Source organism: Mustela putorius, unplaced genomic scaffold (genome assembly GCF_011764305.1).
Source record: "Mustela putorius furo isolate JIRA1106 unplaced genomic scaffold, ASM1176430v1.1 tig00003898_pilon_pilon_pilon, whole genome shotgun sequence".
NCBI lineage: Eukaryota > Metazoa > Chordata > Mammalia > Carnivora > Mustelidae > Mustela > Mustela putorius.
In genome coordinates, this window is record NW_025422047.1 from 31,113,095 (window position 1) to 31,138,376 (window position 25,282).

Genomic DNA, 25,282 nt, shown 5'->3' on the forward strand with positions numbered 1-25,282 from the left:
GCATGCTTTGCTTTCCATGCCAGGTAGGCGCCCAACATTAGCGTGTAGTAAAATTAGGCGTTTCATTCTCTCTCCATCTTTTTTGAAACCCTTCCCCACAGAGAAATCACAGTCTTTGCCTATTCAGCCCTCAGGGGTTTCTGCTTTTACCTTTTCTTTGGCTGACCCGTGGTCTGAAGCAGGTTGGGACGATCTGCTTGACTTGAAAATTTCCCAGGGTATCTCACGTGAACTATGTAACGTGAAAAAGATGACGTCCAAAAATAAATGTAGTATGTTCCCGTTTGTCAAGCAAAAATATGAAAACAAGAAAATTATACAAAAGAAACACAAAACCAATAAATAAACCAGAAGTGGTGACAGTATTTGGGGTTTCGGGGGGGACCTGCGAAAGGAAGGGGAGAGTGATGCTTTCCTGGATCACCTTCTTTGTAATTCAGTTTTGGAACTCTCTTAATGTTTTACACATATTATTAAATTGCAGCGGGGAAATCTCTAAAATTGAATATGAGCATAATTGAACTTAACTATCTTAGATGAATGGTGTAAACCACACTGAAATAAACAGAAATAACCAATTGAAATGACTTTTGGACATGGTACATTAGCTATAAACATCTTCAAGTCCAAAGACAAGAAGTGCAAACAAATACTGAACTATCCCATAGTAGGTTTGTATTTCATAGCTACCTGGTTGTAATAATTCCGTACTAATGTTTCATGTGTTGTAGGTTGAGCTAATGTGTTTATGGATGTTGGGGAGTCAAGGTCCTCACTGCTGAAGAAAAGAGATACAAATATGGAATGATGGAGGGCAAAAGGGGAACCATGTGCGTTCAAGTGAAAGTTGGAATTGAAAGTATCGGAAATTGAAAGGGCTCATTATTTTTAAGAGATACAGATATGTGTAGGAAACATGTATTTTTTTTACCTCTGCCCACTGAAGGGGATTAGAAGCAAAGACAGTAGCATTAAGTATACCTACTACCATGATATTGCTTTCTAAATGCCATTCTCCACTGAAAAGAACCAGGCCTCTTCGGAGAAAAAGATAATTTTCAGGAGTCAAGAAAGGTACAAAATGGCCCTGGAACATCTTGTGCCAAAAGATAAGGAAATGCTCCAAAAATTTTATGGACATATCAAAAGTATGCAGTAGCCACCCTGCACTTGATCTTAGCCCAAAGGCCAAGCAGCAATCCACAGTAGCCCCCCTAAAAGGGGCTTTCATTGAACATCAAAATAAATTTTAAAACAGTTATGGGTTACAAACAACTGAATAAAATAATAACCATGAGCTTATATTGACAGTACCTAGGGAAGGATGGAAAGTTCTTTTTTACAATACAATGTCAACTAATAAATGAATGAGTGATAGAATTAGAAGATCAACAGTTGTCAATTATGATGCAAGAGTCATCAATGAATGCTAAAAACTCTTGTCAGAGGGGCGCTTGGGTGGTTCAGTTGGTTAAGGGTCTGACTCTTGGTTTTGGCTCAGGTCATCTCATAGGTGTTGATATCGAATCCTCCCCCACTGGTACCCCCCCCCCCGCCCCCCCCCCCCCCCCCCCCCCCCCCCCCCCCCGTCGTCGTCGCTGGCTGCCACACTCAGTGGGAAGTCTGCCTAAAGATTCTCTTCCTCTGCCCCTCCCACCACTTGCTTGAGGTGGCCAAACAGACACCCCGCTGAGTGGGGAACTCACTGGGAGGCTCAATCCCAGGACCCTGAGGAGGTCAGCTTTAGCTGACACTTAATGGACAGGGCCACCCAGGCACCCCTAAGTAGTCAATGTTAATACTACCAATAATTGAACAAACTGAGTCATGTGCCTCCAAATGTGATGCCCAGAGGAGGACACTATGTTACTTTGCTAGGTCTGTCATAAAAAGTACCACAAATAAGATGGCTTACAAGAACAGAAATGTGTTCTCTCACAGTTCTGGAAGCTAGAGGTCCAAAGGCAAGGTTCCTGCAGTCTCTCTGAGACTTTGCATAGAACCTTTCCTTGCCATCTCCTAGTTTCCTGTGGTGACAGTCAGTCCTCGGCTTGCAGCTACATTACTACCATCGCTGCTTCTGTCATCAGGTACTGTTCTGTGTGCAAATATCTTTACATGGCATTTTCCTCTTATAAGGAAAATAGTCACATTGGATCAGGGCCTACTCTAGTGACCTCACCTTACTTAACAGGATGGTAACCACAAAAATCATATTTCCAAATAGGGTCACATTCATAGGTTGAGGACTTCAACATATTTTGGGGAGGGACATGAGCCAACACTTAACAGACACAATATCATTTATGTGGTATTCATGTCAAAAATGCATACCTGAAGGGTGCCTGGGTGGCTCAGCTGGTTAAGTGTGTCTGCCTTTGGCTTAGGTCATCATTTCAGGGTCCTGGGATCAAACCCCTCATCGGGCTCCCTGCTCATAGAAATAAGTAAGTAAGTAAATATATAAACAAGTAAAATATTTTTTAAAAATAAATAAGTAAAATCCTTAAACAAATGCATACCTGAATGTACTTATGAGGAAACATGGGACAACTCAAAAACTGAAGGATATTCTACAAAATAACTGGCCTGTAGTCTTAAAAAATGTCTACATAATGAAATGCAAAGAATTACCTGAGAGCTATTTCAGATTAAAGAAGGTTAAAGAGACTTGATAATTGAAAGCAATATGTGATTTTGAATTTTCCTTTGCTATAAAGGACGTTATTGGGACAACTGATGGAAATGGAATAACTCCTGTAGAGTAATAATATTGTATCAGTGTGAATTTCTTGATTTTGACAATTTTCCTTTTTTCAATTAAAAAAAAAAAAAGCTTTACTGTATTTCCTTGGATCTTTATGCTGCTAGAACCTCCAGGAAGTCTTTGCTAATCCTATAATCTCTAGTCCTGTCTCCTGCGTTGCTTTGTTCCTGAGCAGCAGTCACCCAGGGACATACAACAGTTCAATCATTTTGGTCATATCTGGAAAGGATATTTACACTTGATACCCAGATAGGATCTCCTTGTATAGAAGAGGAAAAGGTAAATCTAGACAGCCTGAAAGAGGTAAGCTCATCCTGCAGGATGGAAATGTGACATTTCTTTTCCTTTGGTTTTCGGAGACTATTCAACACCCGTCCCCAGTCCACGCATCTACTCTGCGAATGGACTCCTTGCCCTGATGCTTTCTGTTCGAATGTTATTTCACTGTTGCAAGATTAGGTTACCACGTAATCTGAAAGGTCATAATGGGGGGGTTACAATAATTTTATGTTAAATTGGTGACAAAACTCCCATCTTAGTATTTAACGTTTAGTAGACTCTCCGTTGCTATTACGTATAATTTTTGCTGAAAGGAAGGTGAGGCCAAGCCCGAGCCCGAACCATTCCCCGTGGGGCCTTCAACTTCTGGGCGCCCCGGGACCCGTCTTCTCTGGTCTCCCAGGTCCTGACACCCTCGCTCGCCGCCCGCCCCCACCCCGCCCCCCCTGCCCCTCAGGCATTCGCAGTCTCGGCGGACATCTGGTGTCCCAGAGCGGGGGACAGGGCTCGGGACGTCACGACAAGGGCGTGGCGTATGCAGAGGAGCAGGCGCGCAGAGGCTGCCGGGCCCGCCCCGGCCGAGCCCGCCGGTCCCCGCGTGGGGCCCGACGAAGGCGCCCTCCGTGGCTGCGCGGGTGGGCGAGGGGGCGGCGGGGGTGGTGCGGGGGGTCGGGGGTCGCGGGGGCGGGCGGGAGGGAAGTGACCGTGTGTAAGGAGGAGCGGGTGGAGCGCGAGGGGTGTTTGGGGGGCGCGGGGGAACAACTCATACTTACCTGGCAGGGGAGATACCATGATCACGAAGGTGGTTTTCCCAGGGCGAGGCTTATCCATTGCACTCCGGATGTGCTGACCCCTGCGATTTCCCCAAATGTGGGAAACTCGACTGCATAATTTGTGGTAGTGGGGGACTGCGTTCGCGCTTTCCCCTGGTTTCTTGGTGACCTAAGGGAAGATGCATAGCGACATCTGTGTTTCTTAGTGTTCTTAGATAACAGAAGGGCTGCTTGTTTTTATTTTAACTTCTGAGGCTAGTGAGGTTCAGGCCTTCACTTCTTTTTCTGTCTAGGATTCTGTGCCGTACTGTGTTTCTGCCGAGTGATTAAACAGGGTCTCGTCTCCAAAACAAAGAACAGTGCTTTTGAGTTTTGGCTTTACTTTGAGGTGTGAGTAGGAGTTATTTGGAGTTTATAAATGCTTTTTGACCGTGGGTTTTAGATTGGGAAGTCTGAAACGAAGTTTTAAGATATGTCGCAGTATTGAAATCCGTTTTTCTGTGTGTGGGGTTGAGGTAGGTGTACCATCTGTCTCAGGTAGTTCTATACAGAGGCGGTATGCAAGTTAAGTTTTGCTTGGTGTTTTTTATAAGGCCTTGAACCACTCTAATTCCGCGAAAGCAGTTTTCCTCTTAAACCAGCCAGACTTGTCTTACTAATACTTTAAACTGTTTAACCTGTAGTGCCTCTCTTCAAAAAGATCAGTTTGAGGGACGCCTGGGTGGCTCAGTGGGTTAAGCCGCTGCCTTGGGCTCAGGTCATGATCTCAGGGTCCTTCTCTCTCTCTCTGCCTGCCTCTCAGTGTACTTGTACCTTGTTGTTTATCCTTATAAAATACGTGATAAAAAGAAAAAAAAAGATCAGTTTGAGCTCAACTTCTCTAGTTTTGCTACAGAACGTTAATATTGTATAAGCTTTTCCAAACCAGGTGCAGACATCTAGCCCAGTCAATAAGCCTCACTGGTCCTGATGCTTTTTTCTTCCTTCCTTTCAAAATTTTAATTCAACTAACATATAATGCATTATTGGTTTCAGAGGTACAGATCTGTTTCATTAGTCATATATAATAGCCATAGCTCATTACATCACATGCCCTCCTATGTCCAACCTCCAGTTAGCCCATTCCGCCACCCTCCTTCTTTCCAGCAACCCTCAATTTGCTTCCTATGATTAAATCTCTCTTGGTTTCTCTCTGGATTCATCTTGTTTTATTTTTTCCTCTCTTCCTCTATGATCCCGTTTTGTTTCTTAAGTTCCATGTATTATATAAATCATATAAAAAGACATCATATAATTCTTTCTCTGATTGACTCATTTCACGTAGCATAACACACTCTAGTTCTGTCCATGTCGTTGCAAATGGCAAGATTTCATTTATTTATTAAAGATTTTATTTGACAGATATCACAAGTAGGCAGAGAGGCAGGCAGAGAGCGAGAGAGGAGGAAGCAGGCTCCCTGCTAGCAGAGAGCCCCATGTGGGGCTCAATGCCAGGACCCTGGGATCGTGACCTGAGTCAAAGGCAGACGCTTTAACCCACCAAGCCACGAAGGCGCCCCAAGATTTCATTTTTTGATTTTGTTTACTATTTCTGTGTGTGCGCACGTGTGTGTGTGTGTGTGTGTGTGTACACATACCACATCATCTTTATCCTTTCGACACCTAGATCCTTCCATAGTTTGGCTATTGTGGACATCACTGCTACAAACGGGGTGCAGGTGGCCCTTTAGATCACTACATTTGTATCTTTGGGACAAATACCCAGTAGTGCAATTGCTGTGACCCACTTTCCTTTGCAATTTCCTCTCTTGCCATCTCCCCCTCACTGCAAAACCCCCACAACCTTCATTCCCCGGCCCACCCTGTTCATACCCTGGGTCATTCCCACTGCCTAGATTGCTCTCTTCCCCTCAGAGCATAAAGTGTGCCCTGTGGCAGACACTATACTACCACATAGTGTAGGGCTTTGTCTGTGCTCCTGGGCGTCCTCCTGTTTGTCCTGTGTCCCCCAGGCATACGACAATGGCCAATAAATGTTTCATGAATGCCACAGCCCAAGAGCAGTGAAACCAAGGCAATTATCAGGAACTAGCAGTGAACTATGGAATGTTTCAATTGTTCTGGAGGTACAAAGTAGAACCTCTCCTAAAGTATGTCCTTGAGGGAGTAACGTATGTTCTTTATCTTGTGCTTTGTGAGAAAGCCCTTGCATAGAACAGTCAACTCATTTATATGTGTTCATTAAGCACCCTCCCACATATGCTCTAATATGTAACTGCTGCTTCCAGTCTACCCCCCCCCACCCCAACACACATTGTGAAAATGTAAAAATGTAAACCAGGCACCAAGGGATGGGGGCACTCTCCTACCCTTTTTCCCCAAAAGACCTCCTTGGTACAGATTAGCTGATGGCTATGTGGAACAATACAGCTTTTTGCCCTGCACTTGCTATTTCTTTCAATTAAAAAAAAAAAAGTATTTTATTCATTTACTTGAGAGAGACAGTGAGGGAGAAAGCACAAGCAGGGGGCAGGGAGAGGGAGAAGCAGGTTCCCCAACGAGCAGGGAGCCCGGATGTGAGGCTTGATTCCAGGACCCTGGAACCAACCACAACCTGAGCCAAAGGCAGACAGACGCTCAACCGACTGAGCCCCTCAGGCGCCCGTGTACTTACTATTTCTTAGCATTTATACAGCATCATCACATTTCCAAAGCACTGTACCAAATGTTTATTAATCCTCACAACACCCTGTGAGGTAGGTCAATATGTCCTTTGTAGTAGAGAAACTGAGGCAGACAGAAGTCAAGCGAACCTGCCTGAGGCCACAGGGGCAGCCAGTGAAGGGACTGCACCCAAATTTAGAAGCTAGGGCTCTCTGTCCCGTGTTCACCCACTGGAGAGCATCGCACAGGTGTATTTTCACCAGTGAAGGAGACACGAAGGAGGACAAAACACAGAGATTTCTCAGGCAACAGAAAAGTCAAGTTCAAATGGCATCAGGGAACAACGTCAATGAAAGAAACATGAACCAGCACACCAGTAAGGCAACAGAACATGCAAGGCTGGAATCACGGTGACTACTCTTTTAAGACCTAGGCCAGGGTTTGGGAAAATGTAAACGAGGCGCGACCAACCCAAATACCTGTGGTTTCCAACTGCAAGAGAACTTAGTGAAAAAATCAAACCACACAACCTAATTTTAAATTAGAAATAACTTGATGTTAATTTACATTAAAAAGGCCAATAATATCTTTTGTACCCACTTTATTTCAAATGTTCCAATTTCTCCCCCACCAACAAATGCTGTTCTCTACAGCACTCTTTCTCTCCACACGCCAAGTTATACACCAGCGTAACAATCAAGTGGGCTCAATGGCACATCCATGGTTCACTGGCTGAGCTAGAGATGGACGTCAGGAAACCATAACAGACCATTCGGTCTGCTCCTGTATTTTAGAAATGTCTGCTTCTAACCTGCCTCCGCCCAGGTCCAGCTTCTATGAAACCGCTAAACCGCACACAGAGAAGCAGTTCATTCTTTTGTAAAGGGACTGGTGAACTTGGTTCAATATGCTGTTTAAAAAAAGAAAAACGAAAAATGAAGACCTACACTGTAAAGCATAATAAAGGAGTAGATTTATTATAGCTACTCCAAATTTTAGAGTGATACAATGACCACAGAGTTAAAAACTATCACTGTTATCACTGTTTATTTGATAATAGTTGGTTTAGTCTACAAGTTTAAGGCAAACATACTAATGCATTTGCTTTTCATCAGAAATCATACTTATAAAGATTACATAAAATCTGTCCCCAAACTTCTAAGAAATGTTCATTAATTAAAAATAAGTCTGATTAAGATGCTTTACCAGGATACATGAATGAGCTAAGGTGGTATACAATGTTTTTTAAAAACAAAATTCAAAAAAAGGTAATGGCAATCTTTATCTTGTTTGAGCAATGTATTTTTAAAAGGGTTAAACTTCAGAAAGTACTTAAAAGTAAGTAAGACTGGCAGCCATAAGGAATACTATTCATAAAATAAACACAGTTACAGAGGCTACTTAAAACAAGACTGAACTTTGGGCTTCGGGAGAGGAGGCGCGCACGGTGAGGGACAGCTGTCGCAGGGAGCACACAGGTGCAGGGGTGCCACGTCCCACCGCACACACTGGCAGAGCCCATGGACGGCACCGCTCCGTGGTTTCTCAGAAAAAAAGAGAGTAGATGCACTTTGTCAGCTGTTTCTTTTGTTTCCAGTGAGCAGTAATTGCTTAATATCATTAAGAAAACAAAAATAAAATCTGAAGGAAGGCAGCCCTTTTTAACCGAAGGTGAAGTGTGGCTTATGTGTCTCCATTTAACACTGCCAAGCAGTTCTGCAGCAACTGTAGGTTACCCTACAAGGGAAGGGAGAATAAATTATGAAGCTCAAGAGCTTGGAAGAATTGTACTGAAAAAATATACAGCACTAGAAATCACGTAACTTTAAATTTATTATGGCAACAAAATTTTGGTAACAAGCTACTCATTACACAGAAGTAACTTTTTTTAAAAAAGATTTTATTTTTATAAAAGATTTTATTTATTTATTATGTATTTGAGAAGGACAGTGAGAGAGGATTGCAAGCAGGGGGAGTGGGAGAGAGAAAAGCAGGCTTCCCGCTGAGCAGGGACCCCAATGCGGGGCTCGATCCCAGGACCCTGGGATCATGACCTGAGCCGAAGGCAGACGTCCAATGACTGAGATACCCAGACTCCCCCCAAAATAACTGTTTAAAGACATAAAACAATATACTCTGTTTCATGTACAATTTTTCCACATACCAGATTCTTCAGTAATTTTCCATCTAGACCAATAATATTGTTTTGAATTGCCTGGCATGATCTAATGAGAGATAAAATATGCTCTCTGTGTCCAAGTTAAACTACTGATATTTATTTAGAGAGAGAGCAAGGGCGAGGGGCAGAGGGAGAGAGAATCTCAAGCAGAGTCCCTGCTGAGCACAAAGCCCTGCGTGGGGGTTGATGTCATTGACCTGAGATCATGGCCTGAGCCAAAACCAAGAGTCAAACATTCAACCAAGCCACCCAGGTGTCCCTGAACATTCCTGACAGTAAGATAGGTTCTTATCACTCTTCTTTGGCCATTAAAATATGTGTACTATATTATATATATAATTAATATAATGTATATTTTAATGACTAAAATGGTAAGTTATAGCAATTTTTATAAAAATTTTAATAAGGGGCTGCCTGCATGGCTCAGCTGGCTAAGCGACCAACTGCTGAGCTTGGCTCAGTCATGATCTTGCGGCTGTGACATCAAGCCCTGCACTGGGCTCATGCTGGGTGTGGAGCCTGCTTAAGATTCTCTCTCTTCTGGGGCGCCTGGGTGGCTCAGTGGGTTAAGCCGCTGCCTTCGGCTCAGGTCATGATCTCAGGGTCCTGGGATGGAGTCCCACATGGGGCTTTCTGCTCAGCAGGGAGCCTGCTTCCCGCTCTCTCTCTCTCTCTCTCTCTGCCAGTCTCTCTACCTACCTGTGATCTCTCTCTGTCAAATAAATAAATAAAATCTTAAAAAAAAAAAAAAAATTCTCTCTCTCCTTTTTCCTCCACCCTTCCAGACCCTCATGATCTCACTCTCTCTCAAAAGAGAAAAAAAAGTAAAAATAAAGTAGTAAGATCATATACAAATGTATTCTATAAAATGCAAACCTGTGTAGCATCTGTAAAACATGTGAAATGGCCCCCAAATTCAGATATGTATAAACATCAACTCATAAATGGGGGAGAAGGAAAACTTCCTTAGAGTAGAAAGCCAACTAAAATGTGTACAATGATGGAATTAGAAACTGATCACCATTTGGCCACCATCATAAAAACTGACTCAGGCAAAAGTCAGGATGGATGCTAAAAATAATATAAGACTGAAATGCTAATACTGTGGTCATTAGGTACATGCTATAGAACACTTAAATTTCTGTTAATTAAAATGAAATAAAAACAGTTTGAGCTTCTCTGTTGCACTACGCACATTTCAAGCATTTGGCAGCCACATGTGGCTAGTGATTACCATACTGGAAGTGCTGATTATAGAGTATTTCCATTATCACACAAAATTCTATGGGACACTGCCCGTTAAGTGATGGTTATTTAACTTACATAGTCCCAAGCCAAGTATCTCACCACAAAATACTTGTTAATTTCAAATTATAAAACAGTAACTTTGCCTCTGAGAAACCTGCAGACATCATTTTATTTACTTATTTTTAAAAAAATATTTTATTTGGGGCACCTGGGTGGCTAAGTGGGTTAAGCCTATGCCTTTGGCTCAGGTCATGATCTCAGGGTCCTGGGATGGAGCCCCATATCGGGCTCTCTGCTCAGCAGGGAGCCTGCTTCCACCCCCTCTTCTCTGACTGCCTCTCTGCCTACTTGTGAGCTCTGTCAAATAAATAAATAAAATCTCTAAAAAATATATTTTATTTATTTGACAGAGAGACAGAGAGCGCACAAACTGGGGGAGCTGGAGAGGGAGCAGCAACTCCCTACTGAGCAGGGAACCCAACACAGGGTTGGCTCCTTGCTTGGCGGAGAGTCTGCTTCTCCCTCTCTAGCTCCCCCTGCTTGTGTTACCTCTCTCGATCTCTGTTATAAATAAGTAAAATCTTAAAATAAAATAAAATAAAATAAAATAAAATAAAATGTAGTTGGGAGGCCAGAAGGGGAGCCCTCAGATCCTACCACTAATTGCAGACTTTGTAGACCCATCAGGAAGAAAAGTGAAGTGAAGTACCTTGCATTCTTTTTCTTTATTTTTTCTTAGTACCTTGTATTCTCAACAGGAAGAAACCCACGTTACTACCCCAGCAAGAGAAAGAAAGGTGGTCTCCTTGTCCAGCAATGGCCCCCACAAGGCAAGACTGTCACAGCTAAGCCAGTGAAAAGTCACGGCACTTCCAACTCATAGTTTACTTTAGTGGACTTTTGGTTCGAAACAGCCTTTCCCAACTCCCCCCTCCTATCTATAAAAGAGCATTCCTGTCCTTTGTTCTCTGCACTTGCCTGCGGCTTTTGCTATAGCTTGCTTGTCCTGAATTGTAATAACTGTTATCTCCAAATAAACCCATTTTGCATCAGATAAAATGTGCTTTGAAGGCTGGCAACTTTTAAACATAACATTGCTGAAGGAAACTCCAAAATTCATTCTCCCCCATTTGGAAGCCCATCCATTTGCTGAACTCTGATTCCACAGAAACAATCCATTTGAATAAATTATGTATGGTGGAAATGTTGATAGTCATTCTGTCATAAATAAATGTTTATTTTCTTTGTACCTTTGTGTATGTGCTATGATAAAAAATGCACAAAAGTTTTACCACGCCTGTACTGTGTTTTGAGGCGCTGTACACCGGTTTGGAGGGTTTTCCTTCGTTTTCATATTCAAACTGACTAGCCTTTCCTCCCATACCAAGCCACCATACCAGCAGTTTCTCTACCCTGTGGACTGACTCTCACCCCTGCCCTCCCCAGAGCCCATCTGTTTTTCACCTTCTTTTCTTTCTCCTTCACCCACAAACTGCTCCTGGAATAACTCAGCTTCCAGAGGTTCTGCCCAGCCCCTGCCAGAAAGACGTGGGCCAAGAACCCCGAGGTTACTGTGACTGCTGGTCCAGGAATGTCACAAATACCTAGGATTCATTTGTTTCAGTGTCTTCCTGTCTCTTCTGCGGGGCCAGGAACTCCTTAAATGCTGGCTCTGTGTGGCCTGCCCTACCACTCCCATGGCCCCTGGCAAAGGGAGGTACTTACTATGGTTAAACTTAATTATAACATTCTTTCTGAGGGACATATTGACACGGGTTCTTTTTTTTTTTTTAAGATTTTATTTGACAGACACAGATCACAAGTAGAGAGGCAGGCAGAGAGAGAGAGAGAAGCAGGCCCCCTGCCGAGCAGAGAACCCGATGCGGGGCTCCATCCCAGAACTCTGGGATCATGACCTGAGCTGAAGGCAGAGGATTTAACCCACTGAGCCACCCAGGCACCCCATACTGACACGTTTCTTATTAGACCATGAATTCTGAGAGCAGAGGTCCCAACGGGCTGGTCTTCCTGCAACCCAGCCCACTGTGGGCACAGTGCAGTGGGAGGTGAGTGAATGGCTTGGTGAATGACTGGCTCACTTGAAATGAAGGGATAACTTAAGTGAACATTCAGAAGGTAAAAACAAAAAAACAAAAAAACTCCACAAAGGGGGCGTCTGGGTGGCTCAGTGGGTTGAGCCGCTCCTTTCGGCTCAGGTCATAATCTCAGGGTCCTCTGATTGAGTCCTGCCTCTGGCTCTATGCTCAGCAGGTAGCCTGCTTCCCTCTCTCTCTGCCTGCTTCTCTGCCTACTTGTGATCGTTGTCTGTCAAGTAAACAAATAAAATATTTAAAAAACAAAACAAAACAACTCACAAAAACATGGGACAGTTTCTTGAAAACCTGTCATTCTTTTCTCATAAATTAAAAGGTTTTTCAGGGGGGCACCTGGGTAGCTCAGTGGGTTAAGTAAGCCTCTGCCTTTGGCTCAGGTCATGATCTCAGGGTCATGGGATCGAGCCCCACATCGACATCGGGATCTTTGCTCAGCAGGGAGCCTGCTCCCTCCCCCCTCTGCCTGCCTCTCTGCCTGCTTGTGATCTTTCTCTCTGCCAAAGAAATTCAATAAATAAATAAATAAATAAACAAATAAATAAATAAATAATCTGAATACAGAGAACACGTTTCAGAAAGGATTTGAAAAGTACAAAATCTGGAAATTAGAGGTTGACATCAATCTATAGTAGCAGTCAGCAAATTTTTTCTGTAAAGGGCTAACTATGTACTAAACATTTTAGACTTTGAGGGGCGCCTAGGTGGCTCATTAGGTTAAGCATCTGCCTTTGGCTCACAGGTCATGATCCCAGGATATTGGGATTGAGCCCCGTGTTGGGCTCCCTGCACAGCGGGGAGCCTGCTTCTCTCTCTTCCCACTCACTCTCTCTCTCAAATAAAATATTAAAAAAAAAAACCAAAAAAATTTTTATTTTTATTTTTATATTTTAAAGATTTTATTTATTTACTTGACAGAGATCACAAGTAGGCAGAAAGGCAGGCAGAGAGAGAGAAGGAAGCAGGCTCCCCCTGGAGCAGAGAGCCCGATTCGGGGCTTGATCCCAGGACCCTGGGATCATGACCTGAGCTGAAGGCAGAGGCTTTAACCCACTGAGCCACCCAGGCACCCCCCAAAACCATTTTAGACTTTGAGAGACATTTGCTCTCTGTTTTAACTATTCAACTTCGCTATAGTAGTAGTATAAAAGCAATCATAGACAAAGCATAAATGAATGAGCTTGGTTGTATCCTAATAAAACTTTACTTATAAATTAAATATAAATTTCATAAAATTATCACATGTCATGATATTCCTTTGCTTAAAATAATGACTTAAAAATTAGACTGCCAAGGCCCCCCCCCACCCCCGCCCTGCCTGCCTCTCTGCTTACTTGTGATCTCTGTCAAATAAATAAATAAAATCTTAAAGAAAAAAAAAAGGCTGCCAAAATAATTAAAAACAACAACAACAACAAAACATGAATGCAACTCCTGAGTCACAGGCTTTATAAAAGTATGTTGTAATTTGCCAACCCCTCCTTAATTTATTAACAAAATCCCTGATAGTTTATAACCTCTTTAAAAAGAACAAAAATAGGGGCGCCTGGGTGGCTCAGTGGGTTAAAGCCTCTGCCTTTGGCTTGGGTCATGGTTCCAGGGTCCTGGGATTGAGCCCCGCATCGGGCTCTCTGCTCCGTGGGAGCCTGCTTTCCCCTCTCTCTCTCTGCCTACTTGTGATCACTGTCTGTCAAATAAGTAAGTAAAATCTTTAAAAGAAAAAACAACAAAAAACAAAGAAACAAAAATTGTGAACATTAGAAACCAATACATGTAGAGTAAGAATAAACCATGCCAGATTTATCAAAACACGTTCTTCCTCTTTTTCTTTCTTTCTTTTTTCTTTTTAAGATTTTATTTATTTGACAGATAAAAAGAGAGCATTAGCAGGCAGAGCAGCAGACAGAGCAACAGGGAGAAGCAGGCTCTCCACTGAGCAGGGAGCCCAACGTGGGGCTTGATCTCAGGACCCTCTCTCTCCCCCTTCTTTTCCCCCTCCCTCTCTCTCCCTTTCTCTCTCTCTGTCCCTCCCTCCTTCCTTCCTAGTAGGCTCCATCATTGCAGGGCTTCAACTCATGACCCTGAGGTCAAGGCCTGAGCTGAAATCAAGAAACAGATACAACCCACTGAGCCACCCAGGTGCTCCCTGATCAATCCTTTAAATTAAAATTTAGATAAGGACACAAAAGGGAAATTCGTACAAATTACGAATGTCTATCACTTGGGAGTAATAACCACTCTAATAGTCAAGTACCATATGATCGAACTGAAGTTTCCCAAAGATACCACACTAGGCTAAAACTAGCAAGCTAAAATTTAATAGACATAAACATGATTACAATTACATTTCAAAAATTAAATGCTCAATAACTAAAGAAGTTCTAGAAACTTGTTGCACGACAATGTGGATATACTTAACAATGCTGAACTGCACACTTAAAAATGGTTAAGATGGTAAATTTTATGTGTTTTTATACCACAAAAAAGAAAAAAAAAAGGACTAAAAAAAAAAAAAAAAAAAAAAAAAGAAAACACACAACTGGCTGGAGCTTAACAAAAGACTTTGAGCGACACCTGGGTGGATCAGTCAGTTAAGCCTCTGCCTTTGGCTCCGGTCAGGATCCCAGGACCCTGGGATCGAGTCCTGCATCAGGCTCCTTGCTCAGCAGGGAGTCTGCTTCTCCCTCTGCCTGAAGCCCGATACTTGTGCTCGCTGACAACTAAATAAATAAAATCTTTAAAAAAACAGAAAAGACTTTGAAGAAGAAGAGAAGGTGTGACTATAGGCCAAATCAAGCTGGTATGAGATGGCACCTTAAACCCTTGTAACACATAAAGCACACTGTAAAAAGAAATGTGCACAATAATCAGCCTGTGTACAGAAGTGATTCTATTTCCTAGTGTAATATACATTTTTAAAGATTTTATTTATTTATTTGACAGAGATCACAAGTAGGCAGAAAGGCAGGCAGAGATGGGGGGGAAGCAGGCTCCCTGCTGAGCAGAGAGCCCAATTTGAGGCTTGATCCCGGGACCCTGGGATCATGACCTGAGCCGAAGGCAGAGGCTTTAACCCACTGAACCACCCAGGAGGGCCTCCAGTGCAATATTTTAAAGCAGCAATGACAGGAGGACAATAACATAAAAAGCTTATTGAAATGTAGGAGATAAAATGTGGTATCCCAAAACTCTTGGTACAGTTTTAAACTTTTTAATGACTTTCAAAGGGTAAATGCTATAAACATATAAAAAAATAAACACTTAAAAGTTGATTTAAATTTAATACTTATAGTTTGAGGAATTTTGAATATGCTTTTAGTTTTCCGTCCCTCTGACTGAAGACAGCATTATGTTAAGTAAATTAAGTTTTGCATTGGTCTCCAGGCTTAATATGGAGTCCACTTAGGATTCTCTCTCCCTCCCAATCGTGTTCTCTCTCTCTCTCTCTCTCTCTCTGTAAAATAATAAATAAATCTCTTTTCTTTTGTTTGTTTTTTAAGGATAAAGGTTGGTCCAAACCTTACAATAATTTTAAAACTTGAGAATCTTAGGGGCACCTAGGTGGCTCAGTGATTTAAGCTTCTGCCTTCAGCTCAGGTCATGGTCTCAGGGTCCTAGGATGGAGCCCCACACTGGGCTCTCTGCTCAGCAGGGAGCCTGCTTCCCTTCCTCTCTCTCTGCCTGCCTCTCTACCAACTTGTGATCTCTGCCTGTGACATAAATAATATCTTTAAAAAAATTATAATCCAGCTGTAATTAATTCTAATTCAGGAATATTTCTTACAGTATGTCTGTAGAAGGAAACTGTCATTAAAGAATCATTATCATTCCATAATGGATTCATTTCCTTCTTCTTTTTCTTTTTTTTTTTTTTAAGTAATCTCCATGCCCAACATGGGGCTCAAACTCATGAACCTGAGATCAAGATTCACATACTCTCCCAACTAAACCAGCCAGGTACACATAACGGACTCATTTCTAAATTATAAGTCACTTAAATTATTAAACCTTTAATATGACAATACCTTTGCATGCTTCAGTTCTAACTCTGCCAGTTCCACTAAATTTTTTCTGAATGCAGCAACTCTTCTTGTCTTAAAATCTATAAGTTCTGTGAACAAAAGAAATTAGGATTAACTATTTAACTCATATAATAGTTTAAAGTATACCTTATGATTAAAGGGTAAGGTTAACAGTACCTTGTTTTGCAGATTCAGATATTTTTTCAAATTTCTGACAACATAATTGTTGGGAGGTTTCAGCCTGCAGAACATCTTTATTTTTTGCTCTTGCTTTATCCAGTGCTTTATTAGCATTTTCATAATCCACTAGTGACCTAGATCTTCGATAGAGGAGATCCTATAAAATAGAATGCTTCACAGTAATATATGCTGCATGTTTCTAATAGTTACTCGCACCACCATCATCAGAGCAAACACTTAAACCATGAATACCACACATGCCAGCTACTCTTCTCAACTGTTTTTATAACAGCTTTACTGTGATAAATTCACATACATATAACTCATTCAAAGTGCCAATTCAACAGTTTTTAGCATGCTCACAGAATTAACCATTACTACAATCAATTTTAAAACAATTTTGTCACCCAAAAGGAAACCCCATATTCATCAGCAGTCATTCTTCACTTCCTGTCATGCACCCCTCACCCCCCACCACTAATTTGCTGTCTCTATACATTTGCCTATTCTGGACATTTCATTTAAAAAAAAAAAAAAAGATGGAATCATATAATATGTGGCCTTTTCTGTCTGGCTTTCTTTACTTAGCATAAAGTTTCAAGTTCATTCATGTTTCTGTGTGAACCAGTACTTCATTCCTTTTATTGCTAAATAACATATCCTTGTATGGAAATACCACACTGATTTATCTACTTATCAATCTAGAAGACATTTGGTTTGTTTCCACATTTTGCCCATTATGAATAATGCTGTTTTGAACATGTTTTCCTTTCTCTTTCATATCTCATTACTTAGGAGTGGAATTGCTGGGTCACTTGGTAATTCTATGCTGAACCTTTTGAGAAATTGCCAGACTAGCAGCTGCACCACTTTACACTCCAATGACTCTTCATGAGGGTTCTAATTTCTACACATCCTTGGCAACACTTATCTGTCCTCTTGATTAAAGCCACCTAGTGGGTGTGATATGATATCTCATTGTGGTTTTGTTTTGTTAGTAAAGATTTTATTTTTTAAGTAATCTCTACACCCAATGTGGGGCTCAAACTTACAACCTCAAGATCAAGAGTTGCATGTTCTACCTATTAAGCCAGCCAGGTATCCCTCGCTGTGGTTTTGATTTGCATTTCCCTGATAGCTAATGTCATTGAGCATCTTTTTACTAATTCACTGGCTGGCTGTATGTTTTCTTTGGAGAAAGGATTATTCAAGTCCTTTGCCTATTTTTTAATTGGGCTATTTGTCTTCTTACTGAGTATTAAGAGTTCTTCGTATTTTCTGGATACCAGTTGCTTAATTAGGGACTTGTATGATTTGCAAATATTTTCTCCCCGTCCATGGGTTGTCTTTCCACTTTTCTTCATGGTGTATTTTTTTTTTTTTAAAGATTTTATTTATCTATTTGTCATAGAGAGAGAAGCGAGAGCAAGCACAGGCAGACAGAGTGGCAGGCAGAGGCAGAGAGAGAAGCAGGCTCCCTGCCAAGGAAGGAGCCCGATGTGGGACTCGATCTCAGGACGCTGGGATCATGACCTGAGCCGAAGGCAGCCGCTTAACCAACTGAGCCACCCAGGCGTCCCTCTTCATGGTGTATTTTAACACACACAAGTTTTCAATTTTAATAAAGTTCATCCAATTTATTATTTTTCCTTTGGTTCCTGTGCTCCTGGTGTCATATCCAAGAAACCAATGTCCAATCAGAAGTCACAAGATTAACATTTGTTTTTTTCTAAAAGTATTACCGTTGTTGTTTAGGTCTTTGATCAATTTTTTTTTTTTAAAGATTTGATTTACTTATTTGACAGAGAGCACAAGTAGGCAGAGAGGCAGTCAGAGAGAGAGGGGGAAGCAGGCTCCCCACTGAGCAGAGAGCCTAATGCGGGGCTCAATCCCAGGACCCTGAGATCATAACCTGAGCCGAAGGCAGACGCTTAACCCACTGAACCACCCAGGTACCGCAAGTCTTTGATCAATTTTGAGCACATTTTTATACATAGTATGAGGAAGGTCTAGCTTTATTTTTATGTGACTATTCAGATGATACAGTACCATTTATTGAAAAGTCTATTCTTTTCCCCCCAAAACTGTCTTAGGACCTTTGTTAAGAATCAATTGATTGGGTGCCTGCATGGCTCAGTTGGTTTACCCTTGCCTCAGGTCATGATCCTGGGATCCTGGGATTGAGCCCCACATAGGGTTCCCTGCTCAAGTCTGTTTCTCCCTCTCAATCTGCCCCATCCCCCAGTTTGTGCTCATATGTGCTCTGTGTTAAGTAAATAAATAAATAAGAAGTCATCAATGTGAAAAGGCCCTACTATATGACACTCTGGAAGAGGCTAATCTATGGAGATGTAAAAAAAAAAAAAAAATCAACATTAAAAAATTAAGGGGAAAGAGGACAAATAGATGGAGTGGAAAGGAGTTTTGGGGCAGTGAAAACTATTCTGTATGATACTTATAATGGTAGATAAGCATCATTATACATTTCTCCAAACAAAAAAGAATATGTAACACTAAGAGTGAGCTCTAGTGTAAACCATGATCTTTATTGTTTCGCTTCTTTTACTCAACAAAATTATTCTGAGATTCATCCATATTGTTGCAGGTTTCCACGGTTCATTCCTTTTTACCGCTGAGTAGGATTCCACTGTATATACACACCACAATTTCTTTATCCATTTAGCTGTTGGTGGACATTTGGGCTGTTGCAGTTTTTGGCTATTACAAATAAAGCTGCTGTGAACATCTGTGGGAACACATACTCTCAAATACCCAGGATTAGAATGACTGGACCACAGATGTATGTTTAATTTTTTAAGAAACTATAAAACTTTTCCAAAATATTGTATCATATTCCAACTAACAGGGTATGAAAGTTCTAGTTGCTATAATTTTTGTCAGAATTTTTCATTTTAGGGGTGCCTGGTTGGTTCAGTTGTTAAGTGTCTGCCTTCAGCTCAGGTGATGACCCCAGGGTCCTGGGATCGAGCCACATATCAGGCTCCCTGCTCAGCAGGAAGTCTGCTTCTCCTTTCCCTCTGCTGCTCCCCCTGCTTATGATCGCTCTCCATTAAATAAATAAAAAAAATCTTAAAAAAAAAAAAAAAGAATTTTTCATTTTAGCCACATTCTCATTAAGGTGCACCTGTGGTGAGGGACGTTTGGGTGGCTCAGTTGGTTGGGCAGGCCTTTGGCTCAGGTCATGATCTCAGGGTCCATCATGAGCCCATCATGAGGCTTCACGATCAGTGGGGAGTCTGCCTAAGGATTCTCTCTTCCGCTGCTCCCCCAACATATGCACACACATGCTTTCTCTAAAATAAATACACAAATCTTAAAACAAGAAAAAAAAAGGTGTGTGGTTTACCCCCAGCTGTTTAATAAATATTTAATATCTTTTAACCAGCTATTTACTTATTACTTACTATATTCAAGAATAGTTAGCATGCAATGTTACATTAGTTTCAGGTATGCAACAGTGATCTGACCACTCTATGCTATGCTGTGCTCACCACATGTGTTAATGCCCATCTGACATCATACACTGCTATTATACTATCATTGATTCCTATATTCCCTCTGCTGTATGTAGTTTTAATTTTTTTTTTTTTTTAAAGATTTTATTTATTTATTTTACAGAGAGAAATCACAAGTAGATGGAGAGGCAGGCAGAGAGAGAGAGGGAAGCAGGCTCTCTGCTGAGCAGAGAGCCCGATGCGGGACTCGATCCCAGGACTCTGAGATCATGACCTGAGCCGAAGGCAGCGGCTTAACCCACTGAGCCACTCAGGCGCCCCTGTAGTTTTAATTTTTGCAATTAAATTTCAATTCCTTCTTGTGGTCACTAAAAAGTCTGGATTTACTTTTATTTATTTTTTATTTTTTAACATTTTATTTATTTATTTTTAAAGATTTTGTTTGTCAGAGAGAGAGAGCAAGCGAGCGAGCGCGTGCACGCACAAGCAGGCAGAGTAGCAGGCAGAGGTGGAGAGAGAAGCAGGTTCCCTGCAGGGCATGGAGCCCAATGCAGGACTCGATCCCAGGACCCTGGGATCATGGCCTGAGGCAAAGGCAGCAGCTTAACCGACTAAACCACCCAGGCATCCCTGGATTTACTTTTAAAGCCATGTTCTAAAAAGTTATATATTAACAACTATAATATTATAATAAAATAATGAATTTAGTCTTTATTTTATTTATTTTTTTAAAGATTTTATTTATTTATTTGAGAGAGAGACAGTGAGAGAGAACATGAGCAAGGAGAAGGTCAGAGGGAGAAGCCGACTTCCCATGGAGCTGGGAGCCCGATGTGGGACTCGATCCTGAGACTCCAGGATCATGACCTGAGCTGAAGGCAGTCGTCCAACCAACTGAGCCACCCAGGCGCCCTGAATTTAGTCTTTAAAGTGAGTAATTCATTTTATCCCGATCCACCCCAATGTAAATGGTTTGTAAGACACAATCTGGTAAAATAATTTGATGTGGACAGTATATTTGCACATAAGTCCTCAAAGTTAGAAAGATTATTTATAACTTGTTTATTTATTTAATTAATTCTCTCTTTTTTTTTAAAGATTTTATTTATTTGAGAGAGAGACACAGCGAGAGGGAACACAAGCAGGGGGAGTGGGAGAGGGAGAAGCTGGCTTCCTGCTGATTAGGGAGCTGGATGCCCACAGGGCTTGATCCCAGGACCCTGAGATCATGACCCCAGCCGAAGGCAGACCCATAACAACTGAGCCACTCAGGCACCCCTTAAGAAATCTCTTCACTTTGCATGATGATTGCACTCACGATCTCGAGATCAAGAATCATATGCTCTTCCAACTGAGCCAACCAGGCACTCCTATAATTTTTTTTAAGTAAGCTCTATGCCCAACACGGGGCTTGAACTCAAGACCCTGAGATCAAGAGCTACATGATCGGCCAGCCAAGTGCCCCAAGGGTTATTTATAACTTGATAAGGAATGAAAAACTGGTATTCAAAGCACCACTGATCACATGGAAATTTTTTGTACAATATATCAATTCATAAATTAATACTGAATTTAGAATGTCTTTTTCCCCCCAAGACTTTATTTATTCAACAGAGAGAGAGTACAAGCAGGGGGAGTGGCAGGGAGAGGAAAAATCAGGCTCCCGCTAAGCAGAGATCTCATCGTGGAGCTCAATCCCAGGACCTGAGCTGAAAGCAAGACACCCAACCTACTTAGCCACCCAGGCGCCCCAGCCTCTTTTGTTTTTTTCTTTAAGATTTTATTTATTTATGTGTGAGAGAGTAAGAGAGTATAAGCAGGGGGAGCAGCAGAGGGAGAGGAAGCAGCAGGTTCCCGCTGAGCAGGGAGCCTCACGTGGACCTTGATTCCAGGACCCCAGGATGATGACCTGAGCTGAACAAAGGCAGATGCTTAACTGACTGAGCCACCCAGGCACCCTGAATTAAGAATATCTGAGCCACTAAGTTTTTGGTGCTTTTTCAGATGTTTCTGTTAAACATTTTTTTGGATTAGTTAAGAGTTTCAGTCTTGCACATAGACAGACTTCCAAAAGGAAATTTGAGTTGCCTTAAAATAAAACATACCCTGGTTTTATAGTTCTCTCACTCACAACAAAGGACTTAAGGAGTCCTTTAGCTATACAGACTGCTATTTAGGGATTTTACTTTTTGTTTTGTAGGCATCTTACCCAAATGAATATACCAAATTCATTAAAACAAAGTTTAAGATTATACTATATCAGAAGTTTATAGAATAAACTTTAATGTGGGGATCCTTAACCAACAATTTGTAAAAGGATAGCAAAAAATTCACACTTGAAAATCTAATTTAAAATCAAGAGATAATCATTAACAATCTTAAGTCTAACAACCTATAAGGCTTTTGGTAAAGAGATGGCTTTTTGTAAAATAGTCCATTTTAAAAAACAATGAACAATTAAATTACCTTAGCAGCTTGAGATTCCCTTAAGTAATATTTTAAAAGGTCGGAAAGTTTGAGGTCTTCATCAGCAGACACTCGTGCTTCTATTTTCTGGAAAAGGGGGGAAAAATCCAGCATTTAATTAGCAGTTATATTCTACAGCCAATGTTTTCTTTAATTACTCTAAAAAAATTAAAGTTAAAAATAACTATAGTATCCATTATCCATTCCTATTTAACCTAAACTTCCCTGCTTTCTCCTTTCTACTAGCCTATTACTTTACTTCAGGACTCTGACAAAAAATGAACAGAAAAAAGGATGAAATCAAATGAGATTAGTGAATTTATGGAAGAACTCTATATCTGACCCAAGTTCTTGGCAATAATGAGTTTCAGCATCATCTTTCAGCATCATTTATATTTCTTTCTTGTTACATCATTTCAGTGATAAAGGATGGGTGTCCTGGGTGGCTGAGTCTCTTGACTCTTGATTTTGGCTCAGGTCATGATCTCAGGGTCATTGAGACTGAGCCCATGCTGGGCTCCATGATGCGTGTGCAGCCTGTTTAAGATTCTCTTCTGGGGCGCCTGGGTGGCTCAGTGGGTTAAAGCCTCTGCCTTCAGTTCAGGTCATGATCCCAGGGTCTCGGGATCGAACCTCGCATCGGACTCTCTTTAGCGGGGAGCCTGCTTCCCCCCTCTCTCTGTCTGCCTCTCTGCCTACTTGTGATCTCTGTCAAATAAATAAATTAAAAAATATATATATTCTCTCTTCCTCTCTCTCTGCCCCTCCCCCTAAAAAAAAAAGTGAAGGAAGACTAGGAAATTCTAATCAATCTTCCTACTAATAACAACCAGAAAACAGTCAAAATATTAACAAAATGTGCCTGAAGACATGAAAGAGTGATAAACAGATGTGGTTAGTTTGAAATGGGATAATATGTGAAGCAGCCGTGTTAGACTAAAAAGATTAAACTATTCAATTCAGTTTGGAGACAGAAAATAAAAAAAAAGATGTGTTTGTCAATCAAATACAAAATAGGGACCTTGTTTGAACCCTAACTCAAATGAACTCCACTGTAAAAAGCCATCTGCATCTATATACTCAATATTTGATGATATTAAGGGGAAATCATTGATTATTATATTGACTATATTAAATTCTTTTTAAAGTGTTTTATTTGAGATAAGGAGAGAGAGAGAACTTGAGTGGTGAGGAAGGGTAATGCAGAGAGCCCAATGCAGGGCTTGATCCCAGGACCGTGGGATCATGACCTGAGCCAAAGGCAGAGGCTTTAACCCACTGAGCCACCCAGGCGCCCCAGGTGTACTAATCTTTTTTAAAAAATATTTTATTTATTCATCTGAGAGAGAGAGAGAAAGGGCGTGCATGAGTGGAGGAGAAACGCAGACGGAGAGGGAGCAGCAGACTCCTCACTGAGCAGTGAGCCTGATGTGGGGCTCAGTCCTGAGATCATGACCCAAGCCAAAGGCAGATGCTTAATTGACTGAGCCACAATAATTTTTTAATATATTTCATATATAAAATATGAAAATAAAATTAACCTCTTTCTGTAAGTCTGAAATTACTGCTGAAATAAAGTTAAAATTTAAAAACCCTACACATCTAGCAGAATAACTAAAATAAAAAAGATAACAAGTATCGTAAACTTGTGTAGCAACCCACTGCTCACATTTATTCTGGTGGGAATATAAACTGGTACAATCACTTTGGGGAAACAGTTTGGCACTATCTACAAAAGCTTTTCTTTTTTTTTTTTTTTAAATATTTTATTTATTTATTTGACAGAGAGAGATCACAAGTAGGCAGAGAGGCAGGCAGAGAGAGAGAGGAGGAAGCAGGCTCCCTGCTGAGCAGAGAGCCCGATGCGGGACTCGATCCCAGGACCCTGAGATCATGACCTGAGCCGAAGGCAGCGGCTTAACCCACTGAGCCACCCAGGCGTCCCTACAAAAGCTTTTCACATGGGGACCCTATGACCCCTAATTCTCCCCCTGGATATACACAATGGAAATACACCCAATGGAAATACACACTTATTTTCAGCTGAAGATATGCAAGAATGGTCTTAGAAGTACTATTTGTAAACAGCCACAAACTACAAACTGTCCAGATTCCTCCCAACAGCAGAACAGATGAGTAAGTTCAAGTATATTCTTTCTTTCTTTTTTTTTTTTTTTTAATGTATTTATTTGACAGAGAGAGATCACAAGCAGGTAGGCAGAGAGAGAGGGAGAGAGAGAGGAGGAAGCAGGCTCCCCATTGAGCAGGGAGCCTGATGTGGGACTTGATCCCAGGACCCTGAGATCATGACCTGAGCCGAAGGCAGAGGCCTTAACCCACTGAGCCACCCAGGCACCCCAGTTCAGGTATATTCTTACAAAGGAAAGCTATATGGGGGCACCTGGGTGGCTCAGTGGGTTAAGCCACTGCCTTCAGCTCAGGTCATGATCTCAGGGTCCTGGAATCGAGTCCTGCATTGGGCTCTCTGCTCAGCAGGGAGCCTGCTTCCCTCTCTCTCTCTCTCTACCTGCCTCTCCATCTACTTGTGATCTCTCTCTGTCAAATAAATAAATAAAATCTTTAAAAAAAAAAAAAAAAGGAAAGCTATACGGCAAGAAGAATGAATGAACTATACAAACATGCAACAACAGTGATGAATCTTAGGTACATAGTGTTGAGTGAATGAAACCAGACATAAAAGAATACATACTGCATAAAGCATTTATATAAAATATGAAAATAAAATTAACCTCTGCTGTTAGAAGCTAAGAGAGTGCCACCCTTGAGGGAGGGGGTAACTCTCAAAAAGCAGCTGAATAGGGTAAGGTATCTGGGTTGCTGGTAAGAATTTATTTCCTTTTTTTTTTTTTTAAGATTTTATTTATTTATTGGAGAGGGAGAGACAATGAGAGAGGAAATAGGGGGAGTGGGAGAGGGAGAAGCAGGCTTCCCGCTGAGTAGGAAGCCCAATGTGGGGCTCGATCCCAGGACTCTGGGATCATGACCTGAGCTGAAGGCAGACACTTAACGACTGAGCCACCCAGGCACCCCAAGAATTCTATTTTTTTTTTAAAGATTTTATTTATTTATTTGACAGAGAGAAAGATCACAAGTAGG

The 25,282-nt window shown here is 41.4% G+C and overlaps 1 protein-coding gene and 1 non-coding gene across 2 annotated transcripts in view; one reads left to right on the top strand and one right to left on the bottom strand.

Moving 5' to 3' along the window:
* Positions 1-3,811: 3,811 nt before the first annotated feature.
* Positions 3,812-3,975, top strand: LOC123388402. Its single transcript, XR_006602950.1, has one exon. It is a non-coding gene; the product is annotated as a U1 spliceosomal RNA (small nuclear RNA).
* A 3,092-nt stretch (positions 3,976-7,067) lies between these two features.
* SNX6 (sorting nexin 6) overlaps positions 7,068-25,282 on the bottom strand; it is a 62,301-nt gene continuing 44,086 nt past the window's right edge. Inside the window, exons 11-14 of the mRNA XM_045067637.1 lie at positions 22,166-22,252; positions 16,221-16,380; positions 16,047-16,132; positions 7,068-8,220 (exon numbers count right to left, since the gene is read on the bottom strand). Of these exons, the coding sequence (XP_044923572.1) occupies positions 8,167-8,220; positions 16,047-16,132; positions 16,221-16,380; positions 22,166-22,252 (387 nt within the window). The 3' untranslated portion in view covers positions 7,068-8,166. The remainder of the gene's footprint in view (positions 8,221-16,046; positions 16,133-16,220; positions 16,381-22,165; positions 22,253-25,282) is intronic.